We start from the raw sequence: 14,797 nt of genomic DNA on the forward strand, positions 1-14,797 counted from the left end.
TGTTTAGGACAGCAGTTTACTTCCAGCAGAGGTAAAAAATGACAAAAATACCTAAATTTCAATATTTAGCAAATATAGAGCTATACTCTACAAAAACTAAATGAAAATGTGCAAGACTCAGGCTCAGCCAATTGGTCATTGCTTCTTTCCATCACACAATAGAACCAATAAAGTGGCTTGGTAGACAGAGTGGGGGTCTAAGTCGTTTTACCAAGAGAGTTGAAGCTTGCATTAAATGTCAAAATTCTGCCTGGATCTACAAGTGTAGCAAAACATGCTTCAGTAGGTTTTCATCCTATAGGGAGTTTTACTACAAACAGGCTACTATAGCATATTGATCCAAAATGTTGGTCCCCATTTGCAGCTGGTCAGCCCAAACTTATTACAACTCAGAATAAAAGTTGAAAATGCTGTACCTGGCTGGTGACATTCTTTGTGATTCTTTTGTACTCCTCATTTGCCAGCTTGGCTTTAATCTTCTCAAGACGTTTCACAAGTTCTGGGTTCTAAACATGAAAATATTCGGATAAAGTTAGTATCCACTAAAGATTTAAAATTAATTTTGTGAACATTTTCAATAATCCAATGGATCTTCAGGGTCACAATGTCTCTGCAATAACAGAATACCTATAGCCCAACCTCCCTAATTCCCCTCTGAGGTTACGTACACACGTCAGATGATTCTCATCCGATAATCGCCTCAGAGCAGATATCAGACGAGAATCTAGCATGTGTATAGCGTTCATCGCCCGTCCTGGCGGATCCACAGACGACAAATGTTGTAATTAAAGTGAAGTGGAGAGAGTGCAGCGGAGTGCCGCTTCGTCAGTCTCCCCCCTCCATAGAGCAGAACGGTACTGTATGTACAACGCTTGTTCATTCATCTTTCAGTCTTTTGTTGTTGGAAAGGATTGTGAAAGATCCTTTCCAATGACAATTATTGTACGTGTGTACACCCTAACACCCCCAAACAAAATGACCTGTGCTGTTTACCAAGCATGCAGCTATTACTAATGCAGATAAGAAAACAGTGTCCCTCCATTCTTTGTTTACTGTGTATAGTATAAACACCATGAGAAGCAGACACACCTATATCAAGAGTCAAATGCCTGCTGTGGGAAAATATTCTTCACTGGCAATAGACAATTTACACGAAGGCTGTCTAACAAAATCTGCATACTTACAAACTTCCATGTACGTGGCCTATAGGTGAATCTATTTCTGATAACAGAAATTTATGTGAAATGCAATAACAAAGATCTTCTCTTGTGTAGAAATAAAATATCCATCATATTTACAACAACAATGGAATTGTTTTTAGAGAGCCATTATTACCCTCTCAGGCACTTCCACTACAGGTAGATGGATCTCACTGCCATCCAGAAGCTCATGTAAGTAGACCGGGGAGCCTGAAACAAGAAAAACCTGATCAGGAAAACATAGGATAAGAATGTCTTACATAAACTTAGTTCCAGACATTTAAATGTGTTGGTGAAATAACCGGTGTGTTTATAGTAACAACAAATCACATTTTTCATTATATTGTTTTTTTTTCAAACAAGGAGCAGAATTGCACCAGTGTTCTCCCCGGCCCTTTTAGCTGAGTGCACCACCCGGCACTTTTTAGTGACCACCAACCACCGTCTTTTTTTGGGTGGTTACTGGTGAGTTGCGTCACAATACAGGGCCACCAGCCGCCTACAATTTCTTCCACCTAGCTGAAAATAATTACCGGGCACTGTTTACAGTGATAAAACACAAAGATCTTCCATGGAACATATCTGTGTTGAATTGCACATCACAGGCAAGAATGACAATGAATAACAACAAAGACCCTTGTTTTCAATTACCGTATTTTTCGGACCATAAGACGCACTTTTTTTCCCCCTAAAGTGGGGGGAAAATCAGGGTGCGTCTTATGGTCCGAATGCATATGTTTTTACTTACCTGTATCCCCGCCGGTCCCCGCAGCCAGTGTCCTCTTCCTGTGTCCCAGCGTGCGGCACTTGTGCCCGCCCACGAAGGCGGCGCCGATTGGTTTGATGAATGCCGATCGGCGCCGCCTTCATGGGCGGGCACAAGTGCCGCACGCTGGATCTCAGGGGAAATCAAATGAATTTTTTTTTTCTTGTTTTCCCGTGCGGAAAACCTGGTGCGTCTTATAGTCCGGAGCGTCTAATGGTCCGAAAAATACGGTACTATATTTATTTTAGGGGAGGTAAATCCTGAAGCAACAAATTTAAAGGGCTCACTTTCAGATTTATGTCTGGGTTGTTCTTTTCTAGGATTAGCCTGAAACAACTGCATAACAAAGCTGATGAGTGGAAGGTGTTAATGTCATTACATTGGTCAGTAAGAAGTTTATACACAAGATGCGGCAAACAGCCGATGTGTACATGTGACCTGCAGCAATCAGCCATCTATGTGTTCATGGACAAATGCAGCATGCTTATGATTCATCAAAAGTCATACAGAATCCATCTCCGGTATAGCTGAGCTGTTCCTCTGCTTTCTCAGTTCTATACATTTTTTTGGAGAGATAAAAGGCACAAAACCCCAGCGATAGCCATCCTTACTGTAATAACGCCTGAGTGTTACAACCTCGGTCAGGGTCTATTATTAATAAACAGGATTTATGGTCAACATATTACGCAGTGCTGTACATTAAATAGGGGTTGCAAATGACAGATGAACACAGACACAGGAGGAGGAGAGGACTCTGTCCCCAAAAACATACAAAAAAAAAGAAAAGCTTTTATTCTAATTTACTGACTAATCACCTTTTAAAATCATAAGGACAAGATCGTTGTACATGCCATAATAATATATATTTAAAAAATTTAAAGCAATGTAGATTTAGGTACTTTGTACCCAATTTTTGGGAGGAATAGACTGAGCATTATGTTTGTATTTCCCTGTTGGGGAGATTTGTCCTCATATCCTAATAGAACAGGAAGCTAGGAGAAATTTCCTATAACCAATGGAAAGTGAGGAATGGTTAGAAGATGTGACATTAGTAACTGAACCCCCTGACTTCCTGTTCCGGTGACAACAGCACCCCTTATTTCCTATTCTGAGACACGGTGATTAACACATTCCTTGCTTTATCCGGTGTCCCTCAAGAGACTGTGGCCCCATAATGGCAGTGCTGCTGTGACCCCACTACATGAGCCCAACTCCTTCTCACCTCTCTTCCGTAAAACAGCATGTAGCTCCCTTAAGACACTGAACGGTACGAGGGCCCCGGGCCCCTGGCTCAGTATGTCCTCGGCCTTGCTCCTGGCATCCTCTGACAGGCTGCATTTCAGCTCCTCCAGGCTCCTCAGCAGCGGCTCGGTCACCTGACACTCACTCGCCATGTCTTCCCATGAACACAGCGCGAAGGATTCTGGGAAGAAGGTCACATGATAATACTTCACACGGACCGGAAGTGTGTTCATCCTGCTGCGTGTGACGTCGGACGTCTCCCGCTGCACCATGGCGGCGTGTGCGGGTAGGCGCTGCTTGTCCGTGCTTGGTCGAATCCGCCGGGGAGGCCTCACGAGTGGCGTCGGTATCGAGCTCCGGCAGGCCCGGTCTGCTCTTCTGCGACCTGTGTGCGGCTGCCGCCTCCAGCTGGAGCGAGCGCTGTCCTCTCGGTAACGGAGCTGTGTGGGTGTGCATGTCTTTGTAGCGTGCATGGAGGAATGCAATGTCCCCTGGCCCTGTGCTTGACAGTCCCGCTTGCTGCTTATACGGTGCATACGTTTATGTAACAGCTGTGTGCGGGCTTACCTCTGGGGGGCGCTGTGCTACATGCAGCTGTGACCATTGCTTATCTGCCTGGCACCTTGAGGCTTGGCAGCATCACCTTGTGCTGACATCTCAGGCCTGAAATAATCCGAGCAGTTTGGAGGGAGTCCAGGTGTGTGTGCAGGGTGCAGCTTAATCCATGGAGACCGCTGCTTCCTCCATCCTCAGAGACTCTGCACATTACAATGTATACATCAGATGGAGCTTGCTATTCTAAGCAGACATTTGCCACAGTTCTCCTATGTAAAATACATTCCTTTATCATCTATTTTGCCATTTTAATGTTGCTGATTCTCGCAAGCCTGCTTTCTTTATGTGATCACTCCAGCAGAAGCTGCACTCCATTCCTTTCATTATCCAAGACATTATATGCAACTTCTCACTTGTGGTCTGCCATAAGGAATAAACCTCCCTGGTGGTATTGCCAAATGTGGCTCGGGGTAGATTTTCCATACCAAAAGCAGTAACCCTGAGCCACACTCGGAATCAGCAGACATTCTTTTTAAGCTGAAATTTAAAAAGGTTGATAATGTTTATATTGACAATGTGGTAAAGAACAAGCTCACTTTTAGTGGGTTGGGTCATGGTGAATTTGCCCTTGAATACCTGCGCCCCCCCCCCCCCCCAGCACCCTCAATGATGCACATACACAGAAGAGGACCCTGCCCCGAAGAGCTTACAATCTAGGAGGTGGGGGAAGTATCACACAATTGGAGGGGGAATATATCCCCTCAGTATTCCCTGACCACAGATTTTTGGGGCTTGTAACTCTTATGAAACAATCAGTGTTGCAGTTTACAAAAATAACAAAATACTGTAACAGTACTTTTAGATGATTTTTAGTGACCCTAGTCATGTTTTTTATGTGTCTTAATGTGAAACTATAGATAAAATGTGAGCAGGTAGGCGGGTTCTTTATTGCAGAAAGGACAGGCAATGTCCCTTCTACAAGTAACTAACCCTACCTGTCTGACTGCAGTTTTTTAAAGTATACTCACCTGTCCCTGTTCTGTGGTGGGCGCTGACATTTTTCTTTTCCATGACTGGGCTGATGTGATGTAACTTTTGTGCTTGAACATGTAAGTGCATTCAGTCTGCTAGGATACCCAGCACTTCCCGACTTTGAATGCTGGGCAGATGCAGTAGGTTAGGTGCTTTTGTGTGGGGCTAGACAAAAAAGAGTTGGGGTTATCTTACCACTTGTATAGCAAGCATTAGGCAGTATACACACATACAATTTTTGTTGCTGGAAACAATCTTTCCTGATGATTTCCTGCAACAAAAGTGACAGATAAACAAACTAGCAATGTACACACGGCACCTTTCGTTCGTCTCCCTCCCCCTTCATAGAACAGAATGAGTGAGCGTCACCCCGCTGTGCTGTTCTCCATTGACTTGTAGTCGGTCATTCATGGATCCATCAGAAAGGATCCATAAATGAAGTTGGGCGACCACTGTACACACGTCACAGAGACAAGCCTGACCATTCATATTAAGCAAGAGTCATTTCACGTGTGTACGTAGCCTTACTTTCCTGTGTTTCTATAAGCATCAATACAGTGCAGGGCTAATAGACCCTCATTGAAGGGGAGGATATTAGCTGTCACACTTGTGTCACAATGAGAGGTATGAAGTGGCTGCAGTGACTGGTCCATTGATTGGTTGTTTTGGGAGTGATGAATATAGTTACAAAGTCAGATTAAAGAAAGACTTAAGTCTATCAAGTTCAACCATTAGGGAATAAACATACCTCAGATAAAAACCCTATGGACATAGTTGATCCAGAGTAAGGCAAAAAAATATAAAAAATTCCCTGGTTCAATTTGCTCCAACGGGAAAAAAAATCCCAAATCCCTGAGGCAATCTGATGTTCCCTGGATCAATAGCCCCTGTTATCTTTACTTTAAAGCTTTAATACCCAGTTATATTCTGTGCTTTTATTTTTTTCCTAAAGCAATCTATAGTAGTTGCTGAAACTACTTCCTAAGGGAGATGATTCCACATTTTCACAGACCTTACAGTGAAGAATCCCTTACTTATCTGGAGATTAAATTTATTTTCCTACAGACACAAAGAATGCTCTATTGTTCTTTATGATGATTATAAAGTGAATATTTGGGAAGAAAGTTCTCTATATGGACCATTTATATATTTATACAGGGTGATCATATCCCCCCTTAAACATCTCTTCTCAAGGGAGAATAGATTCGGTTCAGCTAATCTCTCCTCATAGCTGAGCTCCTCCATTCCTTTTATTAGTTTAGTTACCCTTCTCTGCACTCTCTCCAATTCCACAATGTCTCCATCTCTGCAGTCTTTTCTTCTTTTAATATAAGAAAGTACTTTATTAGCTTTAGAAATTGCAGCTTGGCATTGCATGCTGTTTATTAAGTGTGAGTTAAGTTTTTATCCTAAATCTTTCCCTGCACAAAACAAGCACTTATTCTTGTAGTGGGGAGGGAAACCCAATGCAAAGGTAAATAACACATTTACCTGCAGTTTAGCATAAAATGTGGTTTTGGACTAAAACCTTTTTCTTTTATTCCAGGAACAGACCAGAGGGTAAAGTTTTGGAAACAGTAGGGGTTTTTGAAGTGCCAAAGCAGCAGGGGAAATATGAAACAGGCCAGGTAAGGACATCATACCGTGATCTGAAAGCTAAATTTTCGAGCTGTTTTGTTGTACTTTACAATAATGCGTGTTATGCTTATACATTTCCACACATAAATGATATTTTTGGAAATGTTTCCAGCAACAAAAACACAAGTCACAGCTTTTAACATTTAGAGATCTATTTGCGTTTCTTGGGTCTTGCATTCATATAAACTTCTGAGAAGCCCAAGCAAGACTGTTTGTACAGTCCTGTTGACCTTTGTTGGTATGCAGACAATGGTTTTTATGGAGTAGGGTTTGGAGGGGCAATAAAAAAGTATACCTAGGTAAGCTTATGGTTAATTATGCTATACCACCCACAGTTGGGTAAGTGTAAGCACAGCAGTCTGGTTAAAAACTTTGCCCTAGTCTCCACTGACTTCAAGCACTCTGTTCCTTTATTTTTCCTCCTTAACAAACCTTATTAATATTGAAAGCAGTTAAGCAATCATCTTGGTTGCTTTAGGTGCTGTTGATTTTTATCCCAGTTGTTGCAGTTTTGCAGTTGTTCTGAAATTAAAGCTGAAATTGCTGCATTTCCCTCTTGGCATCCTAAATCTTTATGTAAGCTATTGGAAACCAGGCCTCAGGGTCCGACTGGTCTCATTTTATTTACAGTTCTTCAGTAAAACTTCTAGAAAATGTCACATAAGGTAAACACCTAATGCTAAAAATCACTGCAAGTAATTTTTTTCTTACTAAGGTACTTTGTATTTCAAATTTCCTAAACATTACTTGTATTTCTTACAGCTTTTCCTTCACAGTGTCTTTGGGTACAGAGGCATTGTTCTGTTCCCATGGCAGGCAAGACTTTATGATCGAGATGTTGCTTCTTCTGTCTCAGAGAAGTGAGTTTAGTATAAATTTACTAAATTAAACCAAATGTCAAAAAATATTGGTAAATCTGTTTCATTTTCTGTTGATTCATTTAAAAATGGTTGCTTTTCCATGGCAGGGCAGAGACTTCATCAGCTCATGGATCCAAAGAGGTCAAGGGCAAAACCCATACCTACTATCAAGTGCTGATAGATGCCAGAGACTGCCCCCATATAGTAAGTATGATCTGGGTTTATTTTTTTTGTGGTCTGTTGGCCAGGGCTCCTTTGACATTGGTTCTTACTTCAGGCAATTATGCCTTTCACCTTTTTGCTCCCTGCCATCTTACTTTGTGAAGAGCAGTATTTGTGAACATGCAGTTTTCTCAGACCATGTTTGACTTTGACATGTACTTTTACACATATGTACATTTCTAGAACTCTGGGGGAGCTTTTAAGTGTAGCCAGTGAAGACAAGTCTTTTTGTTACTAGATTGCGGTACCAATTTTATGTAGATGCTGAGCTTGATGATCACAGAAGAGTTTTCAAGTTTAATTACACTTCTGCAAATGCTTGTGTTGATGGGCTTTTGTTTACTTCAAATGCATTACCGTACTATCCGTGGGTTTCAAAACTTGTTGGAAAGCGGCCAAATGCAAGTCAAATGCACCTGTCAGTTAATTCCAATGATCTCAGAAGCTTTAACTGATGTCTTAGCGATCTGTTGCCAAAAGCCTAAAGTCAGTTGACAGGATCTAAGATTATAATAAGACTGGTGAGCATATAGGATTGGATAAGGCCCTTCTTTTGCTTTGTTTCTGTGACTTGTTAACGTTATAAATATACACCTTCATAAAAATTTAAAGTTCATTAAAAAAAAGTTGGTAAAATGTTTTTTTTTTTTTTTTTTACGGTATCTAACTACTTTGAAAATAAAGTTGTATATGTGCACACTTTTAAACTGTGCTGTCATAAAAGTCACTATATAAAAGTGTTTTTATTTTTCATTAGTCACTGGTTGCTGCACGTAATTTCTAATTAAATAATATGTAAGCCCTGTTGTGTTATGAGTTAAAAGATTCACATTTCTGTTTTTTCATTAGTCACAGAGGTCACAGACCGAAGCAGTGACGTTTCTTGCAAATCATGATGACAGCCGAGCTTTGTATGCTATTCCTGGTAAGTGAGATGAAATATCCATTATTGGAAAAATATACCCATCATTGCAAATTCCCAAGTAGCACATAAAGGCAATTCGATTCTGCTAGACTGAATTACTAAATATAGCTTTAGCAAGATTGACCTTTATAACCAACTTGTGAGCAGAGGTCATTGATTCCTAGATACCCAAGAAAAAAATTAGCAGTGGGGAAATCCTCTATTAAAGCAGAACTAAACTTAAAATAAAAATCCCCACTTACCTTTACTTCCTTCCATCCCTCTGGAGTAGTCCTCGATTGGGTTTCGCACCAGCAGAAGCACTGGGCGCCACCATCTACTTCCTCTGGGTAAGTCACCCAATCTTGGACTGCGCAGGTGTGAGACCGGATGATGTAGCCTGCTGAAAGAGTGCCAATCTATAAAAAAAAAAAATATATATAAATGTTGATGTCTGCTTTGATTTTACAGTGTATACAAAAGAAAAGGCAAAAAATCTAGGCATATTCCTGTGTTTTTATTTGTTTTTGTATTGTTATAGGCTGATAATTTTATTTATAATATCACAATTTTATCAATTACAATAGTAAACAGATGGCATTGAAAAGTGCCATTGCTGCCTAAAGGTGGAATTGTGCTTCTCCAAAGTTTTTTCCATTTTTTTCTATTGGTGAAGCTTCCAGCTTGCATGTGTCCTTATCTGATTGGGGACAACTAATCCCTCTCAGTGGGGTTTTTTTTTTATTATATATATTTTTTGCCGTGTGCATCATGCTGGGGAATGTATATAAGGGGTTGAACATGTCTGGTGTTTTTTATTCCCTTCTATATGTCTTCTTCAGTTGTTATAATAGATATCTAAAACACTTTTTCATGACCTTTTGTCCACATAAAGGTTTAGATTATGTAAGTCATGAAGACATACTTCCATACAATTCTACTGATCAAGTTCCAATACAGCATGAACTGTTTGAGAGATTCCTGAGTTATGATCAAACCAAAGGTAAATAAATAAGATCTGTTTTGTTTCCTATATGCAGCGTGAAATGACTGTGTTTTAAAGATGATAATTTCACTCTTGCAGTGCCACCATTTGTAGCACGGGAAACATTGCGTGCTTGGCAGGAAAAGAATCATCCATGGCTGGAGCTGTCCGATGTACACAGGGAGACCACCGAGCATATTCGGGTCACTGTGATCCCTTTCTACATGGGAATGAGGGTCTGTATTATGGCTTTTAAATTCCTCTCCTGGGGTTGGATGGCTTGGCTTTAAAATTAATTTCTTAAAACAACAAATACTTGTGTTAAGAGTCCTCAGAAGTTGAAAATCCTTGTCCCCCCCCCTGCAAGACATATGTTGGGTGTAGTAAAAATTTTGTTTAGGATGACACATTCTAATACAGTTCCAACCTTAAGTTTTTGGGAGAGTAGGGAAGGGTTAAAATAACTTTGAGATGTTACTGTTCAAAAAAAAAAAAATTTGTGGGGAAATATTTATTTTTCTTTTTTTTTTTGTTATGACATCAGTAATTTTATTTTCACAAACTTTAAAATTATCCTGTAGTTCCACTTTAGGTAAACTCAAGAATTTGATTTCTTGCTTTAGGAATGTAATGCAATTGTCATTTTGGTAAAAACTTGTGTAATCTAACATTTCCCTTCTTTCTTTCTTTTACCCTATAGGAAGCCCAGAACTCGCATGTGTATTGGGTAAATATCTTCTCATCTATAGTGTTTTCTATTTGCACTCTAAAGCTGAGCTATTGATTCATTACTTTGTCAGTTGTAAAGAAAAAAGTACCCGGTATACAGTTGGGAGATCCAGTTTTCACTGTTCTGGGATATTGCTTAACTAGGGACCTGCAAAAGAATTATTTCTGTCTTTCCTATTGTGTTTTATTTTTGTTTTTTGGTATTTGTACTGATGTTATAGCCAACACATGTGAAGCAGTGCAGATTCAGTAGGATATCATTTAGTATTTTAATTCTTGCTTTTCACTGTACAGTGGCGTTACTGTATCCGCCTAGAGAATCTTGGTTCTGAAGTTGTTCAGCTGAGAGAACGTCATTGGCGGATTTTCAGTCTCTCTGGAACTCTAGAAACTGTGAGAGGTCGAGGTGTTGTTGGCAGGGTAAGTTCTATGTACAGTGTGAATTGCAGTGTTAAGATTGTATACCCGCTCAATTTTTTTCACAAAACTACATAACATTTTTTGAATCTGTTTTAGTATAATTGATTTTTGTCTTGGTTTTGATGTCCTTTAGGAACCAGTTTTGTCTAAAGAGCAGCCAGCTTTTCAGTATAGTAGTCATGTGTCTCTACAGGCCTCCAGCGGCCATATGTGGTAAGTTTTTGCTAGTTTTTACACTGAATTATTAAACAATGGTTGGTTTGGTGTGAATAAACTTCACTTTAACAAGAAATCTGTTGAATCCCAATTAAAGCTGTCTCTCCAATTTTTTCAGATGGCTTTGTTTTTTTTTTGGGAATACACAGTTCATGCAAGTGGCAATCTCAGAAAGCAGAATGTAAACATAACAGCAGACCTGGCACACCAGTTTAAGATTGTGGGAATATTTTCTGTTTTAAATGGAGACTCTTATGATGAGGGGGTGAGATAGGCCATCCATCAAGGTGATTGCAATGCATATATCTTATAGCCTTTTGAGCATGATCACTCTGGTCACAAAAAAAACACCAGTCATGAAGGGGGTTAGGAATACTTTTTTATTGGATACATGAATTATATAAAAGAAATATGAATTTGGTTTGGATGGGGATGTCTGTACAAATAAGTGAAAAAGTGAGCCACACTTTAATTTTTTATAGTAAAGGCAGATGTGACCTTAACCAATATCTAGAACAGTGGGTGTCAATGGCAACATTTCAAGTACATGCTAGTATATGTGTGTTGAAATGCATTGCTTTTAAATTGGGTACCCCAGCACCTGCAAATTTTTTTTGTAGTGTCCCACAACACAAACTGAAACATTTGTAGTTCCATTGGTAGGCTCATTAACAGTATCCTATGGGAATTGGTGTTGGTGGCTACAATAGACCCCACCATTGGTGCAAATAGCCACCATAGTGAATTCTGACATTGATGTCAGGGGGTGCAATAAACACTGCACTGCTTTGCAAAGTTTATTCCTAGCTAGAACCAACCCAGGACATGTCAGACCATGCAAATTGGGCCATTGTGTTGCTGACTTTTTTCATGCTAACTTACTGCCATCATTACCTTAACTACCTAAGCGGTTATCCTGAGTGTGACTTTTGTTGCAGAAGGGGTGGATTTTAGTTGCAGAAAGCGGTATTCCCGAGTCACACTGGGGGTTACTTTAACCTAAAAAATACACACTTTCTTTACTCCGTCACTGTCTCCGGCGTCCTGGGAACACCTCTGCCTCTTCCGGCTCTCCAGACGCTAACTGCATAGCCGAGATCAACAGGGTTTCTGTCACATCGGTGCGGACGGGAGTTAGGAGCGGGAAATTTAAAATCGCTTTGTATTGGATTCAATACAAAATAGCTGTATTGAGTCGAATACAGAGAAATATTCATATAGTGTGTGTGTATGTGTATGTGTATATATATATATATATATATATATATATATATTGTTTTTAAGTTTATTAACTATTGTACATATTTTGGTGAGTTTTGCCTAAGAATTATAGCCTACAATGTAAAATAAATTTCCATGCAAAAAAACTGTATCACTTTGCATGGAAAATTGGACAGAATCAGACCACTAGGGGGGTTAAATTGCCAAAAAGAACAAATGAGAACAAATGTTAAGACCTGGAGTTCTGACATGTGTTTGGGTCATTATTAAGTTGGTTTTGAAGATAGGATCAGAATTATGGTTAGCTAGAATTTCTGCATAAACAGAGCCGCTTTAGCACAGTTTTAAAACACACACACTTGAGGTTCTTACAATTTTTTTTTTTTTTTTTTTAATTTTAGGGGAACCTTCCGCTTTGAGCGACCTGATGGATCACACTTTGATGTCAGGATTCCCCCTTTCTCTCTGGAGAGTAACAAGGATGAAAAGACGCCCCCGTCTGGTCTTCATTGGTAGTGCTCTTGCACAGCCTTGACTGAAAAGCACTTTGTTGAACTGTTCTAATCAATTAAACTGTTGTCTCAGACTATGAACAGGAAACTATTTGTCATATCCATTTCACCAGACATTTTTTTTTTTGTTTAGTTTGAGACAAGGATTTGTTTCCCTCCCCCTCCTGAACACTGAAGTTGCTGCTTTATATTTAATTCCCTAAACTGCAGGTATTGTCCCAATAGCACGTCTTCGGAAACATCAGAGCCTTTTGGGAAATTTTAAAATTTTTGTTCCAAGTTTTTCCTTTTTTTGAATAAAGCAATACAATTCTTAATGTGACTGTGTTATTACTTTTATTAAGGGTTTAGTATTTGATACTGCAAAGTGTAAGATGGTGTAGCCTTAAAGTTAAAAGATGCTTCAATTCAGCTGGTGATTGCTCCTACATTTTTGCTAAGGCTTTTTATAATTTGCTAAGGCAAGCTTTTTATAATTTGTCCATGTTTTTCTTGTACTGTAGTGTGACTCAACCTGTAAAGCTTCTATTCAGGTTCCAGCCAACCACTTACTGACAATAAGCAATCCCCTCCTTCTACATAAAAAAATTAAATTACGGTGAGCCTGACATATTGTTAAAAAAGGGGGTATTATAGCTACCCTTCTGGTGACCCATGTGTTAATAAACAGCCTTTTTTGCTGCTCCTGTGACCCTGATAATGGGTTCTGGTCATTTCCAGTAGAAAGTAAAATAATGCTTGAAGTTGGAATCAACTTTTTTTTAGGATTAGCTATTTGCATTTTGTAACACACAAAATAGTGTTTCTCTCAAAAGTGGTGAACATTTTACATAAAGTTGAAAAATATTTGGTCACACAGCATGCAATACATGCCAAATATATTAGCATTATAGCCAATTGATACACCTTGTTTAATTATTTGTTTTTTTAGATGGATAGCTTAAAGCGAACCTAAACTGACAAAACAAAAAAAAACATCAGGAGGTAATACTATTTGACCGAAGAGACATCCAATGTTTTTTTTTTTTCCAAATAACTTCCTGGCTCCTGGTGTTTTTTTTTTTTTTTTTTTTTTTTGGTTTTTTTTTTCTGCCCTAAACTTGCTTGGAGCTTAGCTTTATGTGCGCAAGTTGCAAAGGTAAGTATACGCCATAATCGACAAGTGTGCAGTGCATATATGTGGATTCCGGACAGAAGCTTACCACCCACCTTGATATTTTATAGCATCCTTGTTCCAGAGGTATGTAATTTAGGGGACGGAGCGTCAGCCCTCCGAGGCCTTCAAGGATATGATGTTTTATATACATTCAGTATAACATTGTAAACATCACTACAATAGGATACAGCAAAGGGGTGACCAGAATGATGTTACCTTATTTTTATTTTGTAGTTGCTGACTCCACTACTGTGCTTGCCTAAATTCTGTGTGGTTTATAGGCAGGTCTAACACCTGACTGTGCTGAACAGTAATACAAATTATTTGAGGTATATTGGTTCACATATATTCATCACACCACTAGGCATGTTATCAATAGACAAAGTAAAAAAATATATATATATGATGCAGTTTTTCAAGCATTAAAAGTAATGTTTTAGTTTTCTTAGATCTAAACTGCCCGCCCCACAGTATATTATAGTTATTATTTCCATTAAAAAAATGTAAATGCTAGTCAGTTATACGTTATATGTATTGTGTTCAATTTTCACTATTGACACTGAAACATTAGTTGAAGCTTAGCTTTGATTTTATTTAAATGCATATTTTATTTTTTTCTTGTTTTCTGCATTTTTGGGTACAAAACATAATTAAAGCATCTTTGCTTGATTACATGAGTCCTAACAGTCTAAAGCTATACAAATAATCCTTAGGTAAAATTCTATTAAAACGGGAAAAAATACTCCTAAATATCTCAATTTCAGACAAGTGCTCTTGGCTCCAATGTAAGGGTGTTTTGTTCAGGGTGTGTACATCCGCTCTGCTTGGGCTTATATAGCATCAGGATTGGATGTATACTGTAGATTTTGTTGAATTGAATGCCAAAACAAAATATAAAAATGTACATGACATAACTTTCACTTCTCTCAGTCCCTGCAGCCCTGAAGGGTGCTGGGATACCTAGCGTATCCTGACTTCCTACAATGCAGGTCCAGCTCAGTGTACTTAATTTCCAAAAGATCATGAACAAGCAGGTAACTATGTTTTTGTGCAAAAGGAACATCGCCTGTCCCATCTACAATAAAATCCTGCCTACTCATAAGTTTTATTTCAGGCAAAATAAGAACATTAGGAGCTAAC

General features: G+C 39.1%; 1 protein-coding gene across 1 annotated transcript; it reads left to right on the forward strand.

Moving 5' to 3' along the window:
* Positions 1 to 3,434: 3,434 nt before the first annotated feature.
* Positions 3,435 to 12,818, forward strand: POLDIP2 (DNA polymerase delta interacting protein 2). The gene is made up of 11 exons (XM_072429137.1): positions 3,435 to 3,638; positions 6,341 to 6,422; positions 7,195 to 7,292; positions 7,400 to 7,496; positions 8,364 to 8,439; positions 9,314 to 9,421; positions 9,503 to 9,639; positions 10,104 to 10,130; positions 10,427 to 10,552; positions 10,686 to 10,765; positions 12,391 to 12,818. Exons 1-11 carry the CDS (start codon positions 3,478 to 3,480, stop codon positions 12,503 to 12,505), a joined length of 1,107 nt encoding a protein of 368 aa, XP_072285238.1. The 5' UTR covers positions 3,435 to 3,477; the 3' UTR covers positions 12,506 to 12,818.
* The last annotated feature ends 1,979 nt before the right edge of the window (positions 12,819 to 14,797 follow it).

The sequence above is a fragment of the Pyxicephalus adspersus genome, chromosome 1 (assembly GCF_032062135.1).
Source record: "Pyxicephalus adspersus chromosome 1, UCB_Pads_2.0, whole genome shotgun sequence".
Lineage (NCBI taxonomy): Eukaryota > Metazoa > Chordata > Amphibia > Anura > Pyxicephalidae > Pyxicephalus > Pyxicephalus adspersus.

Bases quoted from the DNA above. Each gene is read 5' to 3' on its own strand.
- POLDIP2 (XM_072429137.1), top strand. From the start codon at position 3,478: ATGGCGGCGTGTGCGGGTAGGCGCTGCTTGTCCGTGCTTGGTCGAATC. The intron at 3,639-6,340 runs GTAACGGAGCTG...CTTTTATTCCAG, and splicing joins GAGCGAGCGCTGTCCTCTCG to GAACAGACCAGAGGGTAAAG. The intron at 6,423-7,194 runs GTAAGGACATCA...TATTTCTTACAG, and splicing joins GGAAATATGAAACAGGCCAG to CTTTTCCTTCACAGTGTCTT.